This window comes from Osmerus eperlanus, chromosome 28 (assembly GCF_963692335.1).
Source record: "Osmerus eperlanus chromosome 28, fOsmEpe2.1, whole genome shotgun sequence".
Taxonomy (NCBI): domain Eukaryota; kingdom Metazoa; phylum Chordata; class Actinopteri; order Osmeriformes; family Osmeridae; genus Osmerus; species Osmerus eperlanus.
This window is the reverse complement of record NC_085045.1, coordinates 6,640,819-6,653,914: the sequence shown is the minus strand read 5'-3', so window position 1 is coordinate 6,653,914 and position 13,096 is coordinate 6,640,819. Positions and strand designations below refer to the sequence as shown.

The 13,096-nt window shown below is 51.0% G+C and overlaps 1 protein-coding gene across 1 annotated transcript in view; it reads right to left on the bottom strand.

The window, feature by feature from the left end:
* Positions 1–1,362: 1,362 nt before the first annotated feature.
* Positions 1,363–13,096, bottom strand: part of adgrv1 (adhesion G protein-coupled receptor V1) — a 75,053-nt gene continuing 63,319 nt past the window's right edge. The window contains exons 83-86 of the mRNA XM_062454095.1: positions 12,672–13,016; positions 6,809–6,991; positions 4,321–4,495; positions 1,363–1,837 (exon numbers count right to left, since the gene is read on the bottom strand). Coding sequence (XP_062310079.1) covers positions 1,719–1,837; positions 4,321–4,495; positions 6,809–6,991; positions 12,672–13,016 — 822 coding nt within the window. The 3' untranslated portion in view covers positions 1,363–1,718. The remainder of the gene's footprint in view (positions 1,838–4,320; positions 4,496–6,808; positions 6,992–12,671; positions 13,017–13,096) is intronic.

The window sequence follows — 13,096 nt, the reverse complement described above, 5'->3', positions numbered from 1 at the left end:
ACACACATAGCATAGTCTCAAAATGAACCACGCGTAATATTCATTTTCGCTTGGAGTGAGGGAATGTTGTGGCCTGAACCGAGAACTGCTGTCTCTCACACAAAACAGATGACCTAAAACTACAGCTTTGCAACGTGGTGTTAGGCAGGCTTCCATCAGTGTCCACCCTCCATTGTGGATACACCCTGAGCTGTTTTCCTGTGTGCGGGATATCAGTGTTCCCTCAGGGGTGTAAAGGAGACGCTGGGGCCAGGCCAGGAGATGAACTCCAGTCGGGAGGAGAAGGAGGGGAAAATAAAGCCTGAATGTTCTCCTTTCTCTCGCACATCCTGCCGAGGAGGTGGGCGAAACCGAAAGCGGCCCTAGCTCCCATGTTGAGGCTTGTCCAGGAAGGCTGTGTCCCACTAAGAGGAGCAGGGAGAGGAGGGTGAATGGGGCCCGGCTTTCAATATGGAGACCCAGTGACCTGCACATATACACTCCCTCAGGTCGGAAATATGTCAGAGTTTTCTTAAACATTTCTTCCCTCAGGGCAGGTAAACCAGGACCCAGAAAGTGCTATCTAGTTCTGGCTTATTTTTCTCGTTTTATTACCAGAACTGAAGAATATCCGACTTCAATCCCTTGGAAGTTTGATCCTAGCAGGAAGACTGAGCTCATTAGCTGATAGGCTGTGGAAATCTCCTGAGGTGCCATTAGTGGGGCTGTTGTTCTCAGTGTCAAACAATATGATCAGATGGTTTATCTGATTCCAGTGATGATGTCGTATCTCTCTCTGCTGTTACCGTGAAATCATACTTGAGTATCTCTCCTCTGTTAACCAAGCACAGGATATGTTCTGTCCAGCAGCCAAGCCCAGGGGTCAATGGGGCAAAGGTCTGACCTTAACCAAGGGGAAAAGGGCTGAGATTGATTCTTGCTCCTCCATCCCACCATTTAAAATGTCCTGCCTATCTGTCTGATTGCCTGTCTGCAAGCCTTCTCTTCAACTATTGCCAGACCCTAATAACTCCCTTGGTTAGAGTTTAACCTGAAAATGTCCTCAATCTAGGTTCTCGCTACTGGAACTTATTTCTGCAGACACCAGCAGTATTTTGACATCTCCCTACCTCCCTGTGCCAGAATTCTCAGACGGCGTAGAACAAGTTTGTGAAATTCCCTGAGGAGACTGCGTTCATTCACATATAGTTACCCCATCTCCCCGCTCACACACAAAGGCAACTCAGCATTTCTATACCTCAGTTCCACAAGTCTCAGACAAGTGGTCCTCTCTTTCTCTCTATCTCTCTTTCTCTCTCTCTCTGTATTACTCCCCCCCCCCATTTCACAGACCTGATTAATGAATGATAACCAGATCAAATAGATGTTGAATTATTTATTAACATTGTTACACAAACCGTTGCCGAGGGGTTTAAGGCCGCTCGTTTACTAAAAACTATACAAAAACATTTACATCCCGAGAGACATCCGCTTCAAAAACTTCATCAAGGACTTTTAAGAAATTAATTTAGTAAAACATTTATATATCCATATACATATATATAAAAACAGACATAAAAAAACATCACAGTCTTTCAAGACATCACCCAACTAAAACAGAAAACTATATAAAAAAAAAGACAACAACAATGTTTTAGTGCAAAGGCAGTGGAAGTATAAAAATACTGTTGTGTTTTTTTTCTCTCTCCGATATATAAAAAAAAAAGCAAGATGGTGGTTTAAAGGTGTGTGTCGGCGATGGGGATGCGACGCAGCTCCACTATCTGGGAGTTGGCCATGCTGCCGCCGTCGGGACTCCCGTGTAGGGACTCGTTGTCGCTCATGTTAAGGCCTGAACCTGAGGTGGACACAGAGGAAACATGCATGACAATCCCAGCTAGCAACGAAAAAACTCTCAACAGTCTGGGAGCATATATGGCTTCAACTGCTGGAGCGCCCTGTCCGAGTCAACAGAGGATTAGAGGCGGTACGTTCCGGAAGAATCAACAACTCGTCTTGGTCATGTATTCAAGTGGTCAGCAATACCCACCCGACATCCAACCGCAAGTGTGGAAATTGAAGTCTCAATAGTTAAGAGATGTGAGGTTGAAGGTCAAGACACTAAGGTTGAAATCTGACCAGATAAGACCATCAGTTTAAGACCACCTTGCCAAGTATCACAAAGGTTGTCCTGTTTATGGTTCTGGTTGAAAAGAAATAGCTGACCATTTACAGTAACTCAAGGACAGTAATGATAAGAAATCATGTACTAAAGATGGCCCTTTACGTAACTAAGACCCATAATGATAAAGGGCTGCTTAACAGACTGTTCAGAGCTTATTTTTTTTACCCACAGCAAGTTTACCTGGACAGGCATCTCAAAGTCCTCATTCTTTTATCAAAACTGTTGATAATTGACAGCAAATGCCGTCCTTTCAGACCAGGCCAGTGCATAGCCTCGCAGCGCTGACCAAACGTTGAGCGAGTGACCTCTGTCCCACTACACATCCAGACCACTGTTCCACTGAAGCCATGACCACGTTCACGTAGAGCATGGCCAGTCAGCAGGGGGGTCACACTTGACCATATCGTCTCCCTCATGATCTGGGTGACATCATCTGGCCTCGGGTCAACAGCAGCAGGGTAATTGAGGCAGTCCCAGTCAGTTAGGCAACCAGTTATTAACAAGCCTGGTTAAACATCCATGTCCAGGACTTTGATTGGCGATGATGTTTTCCTTCATTTCACTGGGTTGCATCAGCTTTTCTGAGCATCCAGACGCATCAACAATAACTATGGTATTTTGACTTGGGAGTTTCCCTTGCCAGTTCGGTTCTGTTGTGTTAACTTGAGCAGTGAGTCTAGAGGCTAATTCGGGTGACGGTGGAAGTATGTTGACTTATGGCTAATGTAGAGTGTCAGAGAGAGACAGAGAGAGAGACAGACAGAGAGAGAGACAGAGAGAGACAGAGAGAGAGAGAGCACAAAATGCACAGAGGAAAAAGAGGGAGGGAGAGAAAGACAGAAAGGAAAACAAGAGAGAGAGAGAAATTCAAAGCAACTGTCACTCCACGACAGCCACTCATCTCAGCTCTCACACACACATCGGGCACAAACAACTTGTTGTGCGTACCGTATTACGCCACGGCTTCAAAGCAGACGGGTTGGTGTGGGCCAAGACTTTGATTTCAGGTAACTCGATCATCTCTGCATCCTCTCCCCTCATTAACACCTCCTCGTCTCTCAAACCCGCTCACTCTAGAGGGACATTTAATGTGCCGTCGCCACGGTGATTGGCTGTGTTGTCCCTGGGGCCGATTTTTTGCCTCGTCTCAGGGGCCTAGTTATCGCTAAGGCACCAGACGAACCTCTGTATAACATGGGTCCCTACAAGACCCCCCCCCAGCCCCCCCATGGCAACCACGCAGAGCAAAGGTCACAAAGTGGATCAGAGTTCTTTCCATGACACGTCCACAAACAGCTGTGTCTGAACGGGGACACACGTTATGTTCCACTGTGTGTGTGTGTGTGTGTCTGGACACAAAGTGTTAAACGACGTCGGGGACCGAGAAGGTGAATGAGAATACAAAGCGCCCCCCAAAAAACCCCACTGGAACCACGTCCAGAATCACCTCATCTAATCTAAGATGCTGGTATGGAACAGGTGAAATGACATCACACAGCCCAGACAGACAGCCGACTGCTTTTCAAGTTGAGTCCGTAATAATGGCACCGGTCACACGGCTCTGTGCAGCTCTTCTGCTATCTAACTCCTACGAGTCAGGAGGAGCAGAGAGCAGTTCAGGCCCTACTTGGCATGTGCTCAACTGGGCCTTTTATTGTTATTCAAGCAGCGTGGGGAAGATTACTGTGATTTGAGTGTTGGCGGTGGGGCTGCGCTGGGGGTGGGCGTGGGGGGGTGGGCTGTGTATCTGCCTGCAGTAAGACCTTTATCTCATGAAACTTTAATGGTGGAGGAGAAATCTTCTCCAGGCTGGGAGATTGAGCGCCCCCAGTGAAACGACTGAGAAGGGTTAGCGGCTGTAATGGATGCCACTAGCAAGTACACAATAGTAAGCACACACACACACACACACACACACACACACACACACGGGGTACACTCGATACTTCACAAACACACACACAAACACACACACACACAGGACACATTCTTGTGTGGACAGGATACTGCTACATTGAAACCTGTGCTTCCCATTCCTGGGTGACTCATTAAAGAAAGTAAGAACGACAAGTCCTGGACAACGAACGGGTGCTCATCACAGACTGTCCAACAGAGTTTCCAGGCCCAAGTATTCCCAGCCAGTTATGGATTCGTACCCGTCTTTAAGGCAAATATGAGGTCATCGAACTCCTGCGACTCTTCATCGGCCGCGAGGGTGGTGTTGATGAAGCCGGCGTCCGTGGGGAAGCCCTGGGTCTGGGGGCTGGCCTTGTACACGCTGCTGGGCTGGCTGCCCGCATGCAGGGACGCACGCTCCCAGTCCGCGGACACCTGGCACACACACGGGGACACACACACACGCGCATACAGACACACACACGGACACACACGTGCACTCGCACAAAGAAAGAACATGGAAAATGAGTTTATTCCAGAGATCGCCCGGGCGGAGCACAAGCAAACACAAACATCCAGCTACTTCAACGGGGCAGGCAGCTAGCGACAGGCTGCTGGCACGTCTCGTTTAGCATGGGCTCCCACAGCGCTGTAGACCCACAACCGTCACCTGACACGAGCACACAAACAGGCCCAGTGACATAGCGGAGACCCGCCCCAGCAAGACCCCAGTTCCTGATGTGGTGAACAGTCCCATTCTGCCTGCCCTGTGATCCAGTTTGAGACGTGTGTGTGTGTGTGTGTGTGTGTGTGTGTGTGGAGGGGGTGGTGGGGGGCAGGGGTCAAATAGAGTTTATGTTGTCAAACAGCCCCAAAAGGGATTCATGCAAAACAAGGGGTCATGCAGAGGGCAGAGTTAGGGGATGACGAGGCGGAGGTTGTAACACGTCTAACACATGTAAATGAATAACCCTCCCTCAAGACCGTATTCATGACAGAATTTAATCTCCAGTCAATCTAAGACGTTTGAGGGTGAAGTGCTAAAGGCTACATCAGCTAGGGGATTCACATCAGCCAGTGGAGTATGGTAGTAGAACGAGAGAGAGAGAGAGAGAGACAATAAGAGAGAGACAGAGAGAGAGACACACACAGACATAGAAAGACAGAGACAGAGAGAGATAAAGGGAGTGAGAAACCGTGTGAGTGTGGGTCTGTGTGAGTACCAGAGCCCAGCGCAGGTTTTTTCCCAAGAGAACTCCATCCTCTCCTCCTCTCTCTCTCTCCCTCTCTCCCTCTCTCTCCCTCTCTCTCCCTTTCTCTCCCTCCCCCCCCCCCCCCCCCTCTCTATCTCTCTCTCTCCCCCACACTGTGAATGCGCTCCCTCCCAGCCTATCACAGCCTGCCCTGTAAGAGGTACAGAATGTCCCAGTTAGGTGAATTAGCCCACAGAATGCACTTGTTCGGCTCTGTCATATCCCCTTTCCAGAGGGGTGATCATATAACTCACGCCAGCACCCTACACAGGCCTACCCAACACCCCCCTCTCAGATTCTCCCCAGTCTCACCCCTCCCCCTGCACTGATTGATTTTCTTTCTGATATGTACCAGCTAGGGACCATCACGGAACGTCAGTGCTCTCATGAATAAGACAGGATTAGTGGATCCCAGTAGCACAGAAACACCTCACAGGGTCTGTTCCCTGGAGAAATTGAATAAAATGTACCCCCCCCCCCCCACACACACACACACAACCCCCCGGCTCAGACCCACACTGGCCTTAAGCCACCTTCCACCCACCCCCAGCCCGCGCCACCCAGCCTCCCCTGCAGGTCTTATCTCTCACCTTATTGGGTGACCTCCAGTGTTTAGGTGGTGCGTGTGCGCGCGCGTCTCTGGGATATGTAATATTCATGTCTATCTGTGTTTGGATCCATGTAGATGTGCAGCATGTGCGGGGGTTTATCTGTGTGTGTGTGTGTGTGTGTGTGAGAGAGAGAGAGATGGAGAGAGAGATGGAGGGAGAGAGAGCTAGAGAGATGGACAGATAGTGATGGAGAGAGAGATGGAGAGAGAGATGGAGAGAGAGAGAGAGAGAGAGAGAGAGAGAGAGAGAGAGAGAGAGAGAGAGAGAGAGAGAGAGAGAGAGAGAGAGAAAGAGAGAAAGAAAGAGAGTGAGCACAGACCCGCCAGAAGGTCAGAAGGGTTACAGCATACGTGAAAAGCCAGCCCTCCCTCTCTCTTTCTCACACACACACGGGTTATGTAAAGCTCGCTCGCACTGCGACCGAGGGTGCTGACTCCGTCGGGCAGCGGAGAGCAAACAGAGCGCGTGCGAGACTCTGGGGGGGGGGGGTGGGTGCTCCGTGTTCTGTGAGGCGAGATACGTGTGACTGGGAGGCTGGGGGGGGGGGGCGGGCGGGGGTGGCTGGACAAACACAGCCCTGGGAATGTGACCCGGGAGAGGGAGGGGGGGGGGGGGATGGAGACAGGGGAGGTGGGAGGAAGGGGGGACCTGAGGCTAAGCTGCGGGAGGGAAGATTAGAGCCGGGTCTGGCTGGAGAAGCACCTGGCTGTGGAAAGCACCGTCGCACAGCGGAACGTGTGCATCGTGTGCATTCATGTGTCTAACGTGTGCGCGTGTGCACGCGATGAACGTGTGCGTATGAGGTGAAGAAGCGCGCGCGTATGCGTGTACGTGTGCGGGCGCGTGTGTGCGTACAAGTGCGTGTGTGTGCGTGCGTGCCGTACCTCCTCCATGGCGCTGATGAGGTTCTGGGTGGACTTGCTGATCTCCCCGCCCACCGTGGCAGCCCCGCCCTGGCAGGTGGCGTCCGGCCCGCCGTGCCCGTTCATCTCCACCGTGTAGCTGGCCTTGGACGGCCAGCACAGCTGGTTGTGCATCAGAAAGTAGACCGCAAACACGTACAGACCCTGGAGGGGGTGAGGAGAGAGGTTCGAGTCAGGTTCCGGCATGTTCTCAAAGGGTTCTCAGGAACGTGCTTGCGTTTAATAAGGGGGAGATGATCAGAAGAGTAAAATACGGAGTTGCTTTATGAATACGGCAAACGTCCACACCATCTTCATCGCCGTCATTATCACCACCATTAACTCCATTTTAACAAGTCACTTGACCATCGAGGAGAAAAGGGGTTTGAACTTTTTAAGGAACTCCCTCGGGCCACTGAAGGGAATCACGCGTAGGGAATTCTAGAGCTTCACGACGTCATCCCCTGGAAATGACATCACCTCTCGGCATCTCCTCATCATTGCATCCTCTCTCTCTGTCTCTCTCTCTCTCTCTCTCCCTCCTTCTCTCTCTCTCTGTCTCTCTCCCTCTGTCTCTCTCTCTCTCTCTGTCTCTCTCCCTCCTCTATCTCCCTCCTTCTCTCTGTCTCTCTCCCTCTCCCTCTGTCTCTCTCCCTCTCCCTCTGTCTCTCTCCCTCTCCCTCTCTCTCTCCCTCTCCGTCTCTCTCTCTCTCTCTCTCTCTCTCAACAAAGACCCGGTGTGAACTACTCCACAACACCATGGTGTCAAATACCACAGGGTGACCAGACATCTCACAACACCCCTGCAGTAGACCGTGACAACAGGCAGCCACAGATAGAGATTCAGTCCTGTATTACACCCCCCCCCCCCCCACCACCACTGAACCACACTTGTATCATCCTCATCCTCACTGACCCCCCCTGTCCTCCCATCCCCAAAGGAAGTAAGAAAGTAAACCATGATCTGGTACACAACCATTTGGTAAAAAAAAAAAAAAGCTATTTTATGGGTCTGATTCGGAATCACATTCATTTCAAGTTGCTTACCATCTCAGTATCGCATCACTGCTTAGCTCTATTCCGTCACTTCATGTGGTTCAATAACTTGCCATTTAGTCAAGGTAACTGTTACTGTAAATCACCCTCCATTTACCACAGCTTGCCCACGGCCCCAGTGCAGTAGATCATGAGACCTTACCCCGACGAGGGAAGATGGACTTGCTAAAAGGGGGAAAATAAGCAGTGATCACGGAAATAATCGTCTTTACCGGACATCGTTGTTTATTGGCGTCCCCGTAAATAAGGGAAGTCAGCTTGGAGAAAGAGAAAAAATGCAGAAATATGGACAATTTGGCAGCCATCTGTGTGTTTTATGGCTTGAGGTGTGTGTGTGTGAGAGAGCTGTATGAGCGTGTGTGCGCGTGAGTCAGTGTGCGTGCGTGTGTGTGTGCAGCCCCTGTCATTGGTCTCCGACTTCACGGAGGCCGTTTCATCCGTCCCGTTTGCAGGGTGATTAGCACGTCGTTAAAGGCCTGTGAATTGGGAGGAACTCGCTTTATAACTCTCAGACACTTATGTAAGTGTTCTCTGACAGATAGAGAGAGAGAGACAGGGAGAGAGACAGGCAGCGCGAGGACTGAGGAAAAAAATGCATTAGCAAACTTCCATTAATCCTCATTCTAACCTAAGAAAGAGAAGGAGAGAGACAAGGGATAGCAGGGATTCCAGAGTTAAGGTCAGGACACCATTAGACCCTCATGAGAACGATGGGAAGAGGTGAGAAAGATGGGGGAGGGGTCACAGGACCTAGCAAGTCAGGACCTAGCAAGTCCACCATTAGAACAAAGGTGGAGAATGGAAACGAAAGAGCAGAAAAGAGAGAGTTCACTCGATAAAAAATAAAGGAAGGAACAGCGAGATCAATGGGGAGGAATATTGAGTCACAAGGAGGAGGACTTAGATGAAGTGACTGGCAGGAGGCAGGTTATATTGACACTGTAGCGAGCTCTCTCCACACAGACTATACAGCAGTCTTACAACTCGGTGTGTTCATCTAAGCTAAAGAACGCACGACAGCCATTATCATGTCCCACACATCCAGGTATCCAAGGGTCCCTCGACCTGGCCTTTGCCATCCGTCCGTCTCCAGTGGCAACGCTCGTGACGGACAGCTGGCCCCGCCCACAATGAACAGAGCTGTTTCCTAGCGGTGTGTACAGGCCTTCCAGGAAATGGAGGCTCATTGAATCGCGCGGAGGCCTGCTTCGTTGTTCGAAAGGCTGTCGCCTGCCTGTGATGGCGGGAGAAGAAGGCGTTGACCGGTAGACGAGGCAGACACAGACCCAGAGCTGACATAAACAAACTTCACTCAATTCCAGATTGGATTATTCAGCCTGATCAGATGCAGATGCTGCTCCGCCTGCAGATACAGGAGGTGGACGAGACAGAGGGAACAGACAGACCAAGAGAGAGAACTAGAGAGGTAGAGGGAAAGAGAGAGACAGACAGACAAAGAGAGAGAAAGCAAGAGAGAAAAAGAAACATAGAGACACACAGAGAGAAAGAGAAAGTGGCGGGGTGGCAGAGTAGCAGAGTAGCATCCTACCCTGTGCCAGCTCTGGGAAACATCCACCCATCAAACCTGAACACGGCATCTCCTTCATCTCTGTTGATTCCAGATTGCGAATTACTTTTGCGGTCACATTGATTAACCTGAGAGGGACCAAAAGTTGCCCCCTAAACATGGAGAAATCAATGACTGGCTGTTAACTGAGTAGCTGTGTGCTATGGAAGGTTACGCAATCATTAGGCAGGGGACGTGAATGAAAAGGACTGGAAATGATTGTCGATCTAATAGGGTCTAATAGGTCAAATGTACTGTAATGTTCCGACCCTACCCTGGGGGCTGAACCTGCGGCCGACCTTTGCACTTCATTATTGTCAGTAATCTGTTGTACACGCCAACGAGCCCGGCTCCTTCTCGGCGTCGCTATAGGACACCGTCTACGTTCAACACAACGCACTGAATACTTGCACTTACATTTGGACAAGATTCCTACCAATGCACTCCGTTAAAAAAAACATACTAATATGCTGATGGAAGGTTCTAACAAGATACCTCTCTGCTCCGGTGATTCTACTCAGTGTATCTACAGATGGCCCTAGAGATCGTCTCAAAAAAGAGCTTTCTTGGTTCTAATGCAGATTCGTTCCTGAACCGAGATTCTAGTGAACAATAACTCTATAACTGCTCCTTTGCAGGCAGGGAAGATGGCAACAGCTCCGGCAACAGAGAACACACACCACTCCCTGTGCAGGGCGACGCGCTCGAGAAATCTAGGTCAGCTGTGTTTGTTTACGGCTAATCGATGTTCTTGGACGTGGCTTGCCTCGGAACCTCATTACCTGTCTGCGAGAGGACTGACTGATTGTCCCGGCCAGCTGTGCCTTTCCTGCTCTCTCACAGACGTCACACCCCCCTCGGGGGGTCTGTCTCCGGCTATTTCCTGTTTACCCGTAAACAAAAAAAAAAAAGAACGGATGCGATGGTGCCGTCTGTCCGGCTGAACAAAACGACTTATTCTGCCGCGTTGCCTCTCTCTCCCCTTCCCCACTGGCAGCAGAGAACGGACGAGCACCCCGGTGGGGTGAGAGAGGGATGAAAGGACGAGGGAAAGAGAGAAAGAGAGAGACGGAGAGAGCTGATTTGTGTTGGAAGGGAGCTGGAAGAAGGTTGAGGCGGTAGGCATCGAGAGAGGGACGATCGATACGATGCAGAAGGGGCAATTACACTTAGGCCAAGCATCTGATTCCTTTGCGTTCCCACTAAAATGCAGTTTGGACGCTCAGATAAAATCGTCTGATGGACGACTGTGGATATAGTGTGACAACAGGCCCAGTGCGGTAGCTGACCACTGCAAGTCGGTCTCCGTAGCCACAAGATGATGTCATCGTTGCCCTGATTGAGCTAGCGGGCCAGCGCGACCGGTGACATCACCTACGGACGACATCATCCAATTAGTAGTTAGAGGGAAGGAGGCGTGGACTTTAGGGTGCTACTGTCGTCTTTGTCGTGTGGATGTGACATATCACTCGGGCCCCGCACGAGCTCACTTAATGGACTGTTGACGTCTTCGAGAAAGTCACAGAAGGCAGAGACATTCACAAGAACCGATCCACCCCCCAAAAAAGCGTCCAGCCATCACCAGCAGACACCGGGTTGCCTGTGTCACTGCATATCAAAGTAGATGAATACAAAATTTGATGCTACATGTGCCATGTGCCGACAGCCAACAGGCTTGTGCAATGTGAGTTAAGACTTGACTAACTAGCAACTGAAGCACTGGGGTTGACAAGTTCAGAGCATATCCCCCTTAACTACCGGCTGTCGTGCAACTCCTGGAGGCTCGATATCAATGAAAGGGACTTGGGAATTTCCAGAGCTATCTAGCAACACAGATAGAGCTATCTGCCATCGCATTAATGGCCTTGTCTTATCGGCGCTGGCTCTGAATTATCTTCACACTGTGCTCTGGGAGAGACAAGAAAGAGAATGAACAGGGGGAAAATAAAGAGCGAGGGAGGGAGGGAGGGAGGGAGAGAGAGAGAGAGAGAGAGACAGAGAGAGAGGGAGGGAGAGAGAGAGAGAGAGAGAGAGAGAGAGAGAGAGAGAGAGAGAGAGAGAGAGAGAGAGAGGGAGGGAGGGAGGGAGAGAGAGAGAGAGAGAGAGAGAGGGAGAGAGAGGGAGAGAGAGAGAGAGGGAGGGAGGGAGGGAGGGAGGGAGGGAGGGAGAGGGAGAGAGAGAGGGAGAGAGAGAGGGAGGGAGGGAGGGACCGAGTGAGAGAGAAAGGGCAAGAGAGTCTGGGTCTCGGTGTGGGTGAGGTCAGAATGTGGAGATAGAGGGGTGATAAGCCCTCTCACTATTCTACTACTGCTGGAGAGCTTTCAGCTCTTCTCTTCACCCCAGTCAGACATCAAAGTGCGACTTCAAAGTCCTGCCGGAGACAGCCCTCATCGCGCACTCTCTATCACGCACGCACACGCGCACACACACACACACACACACAAATTCACACACGCACGCTCAGACACACTCCCTCATTTGCACTTGCACACAAACACACACACACACAGACAAACACATATGCTCACACACACACCCACACATTTGCACTTGCGCACAAACACACACACACACGTGCTCACACACACACACCCACACATTTGCACTTGCACTTGCACACACACACACACACACACACACACACACACACACACACACACACACACACACACACACACACACACACACACACACACACACACACACACACACAGACAGATAGTCTCAAGGGCCAGACGAGTGCAGTGGCTTAAGGAATCAATATTGTACTGACTGAGTCCTAACTGCCTAAATGCCTCTAGAAAGCCATGCACCATGAAATGGATTGAGTCTAATCTAAAGGGACACGCGCTGACACACAAGCATCGAGACCGCCACCACGACGTCTTCACACGCACTACAGCCACGGGCACCCACGACGGAGGTCATCGACGTCTCGTCGCGAGACGAGGTAAAAACGTGACATTTGTCATTTGACGGAAGAGAAGCCGAGCAATTCAAACGGCATCCACGACGCTGCCGTAACCACGCTACGGGCGACACTGCTACGGGCGACACTGCTACGGGCGACACTGCTACGGGCGACACTGCTACGGGCGACACTGCTACGGGCGACACTGCTACGGGCGACACTGCTACGGGCGACACCGTCACGGCGATGCTGAGGACGCTCCACAGGACATGGGGGTGAGGAAGAGGAGGGGGGGGGGGGGCAGGTCTCACCAGCAGGCAGTTGAAGATCACGTAGAGGATGAGCATCCACAGGCGTCTGTAGCCCATGTGTAGGCCCGCCCACAGCCACACTAGGGACACCAGGAGGAACAGGTAGATCACCATGGGCACCTCTGGAAGACACAGCACACAGGGGAGAATGAATATGAAGTGAACAAACACAAACACCAATCTTCCTGGAGCGAATGGGACTGAAGTCCAGGACATTGAGCGGAGGGATACAGCACTGTAGAACCATAGCAACGAAGAGCCCCGGTGTTCGAATCGTCCTCGCTGCCAGGCCCTGGTCATTAGCATACCCAGCAACCCCGTCCCTGCAATATCATATTCATCCTGCTAATTAGGACAAACAGACACAGTGTTCCATTCAGGAACAGCGGGGACACGGGGAGTTGTCAAAGGAGACGGGACGCTCG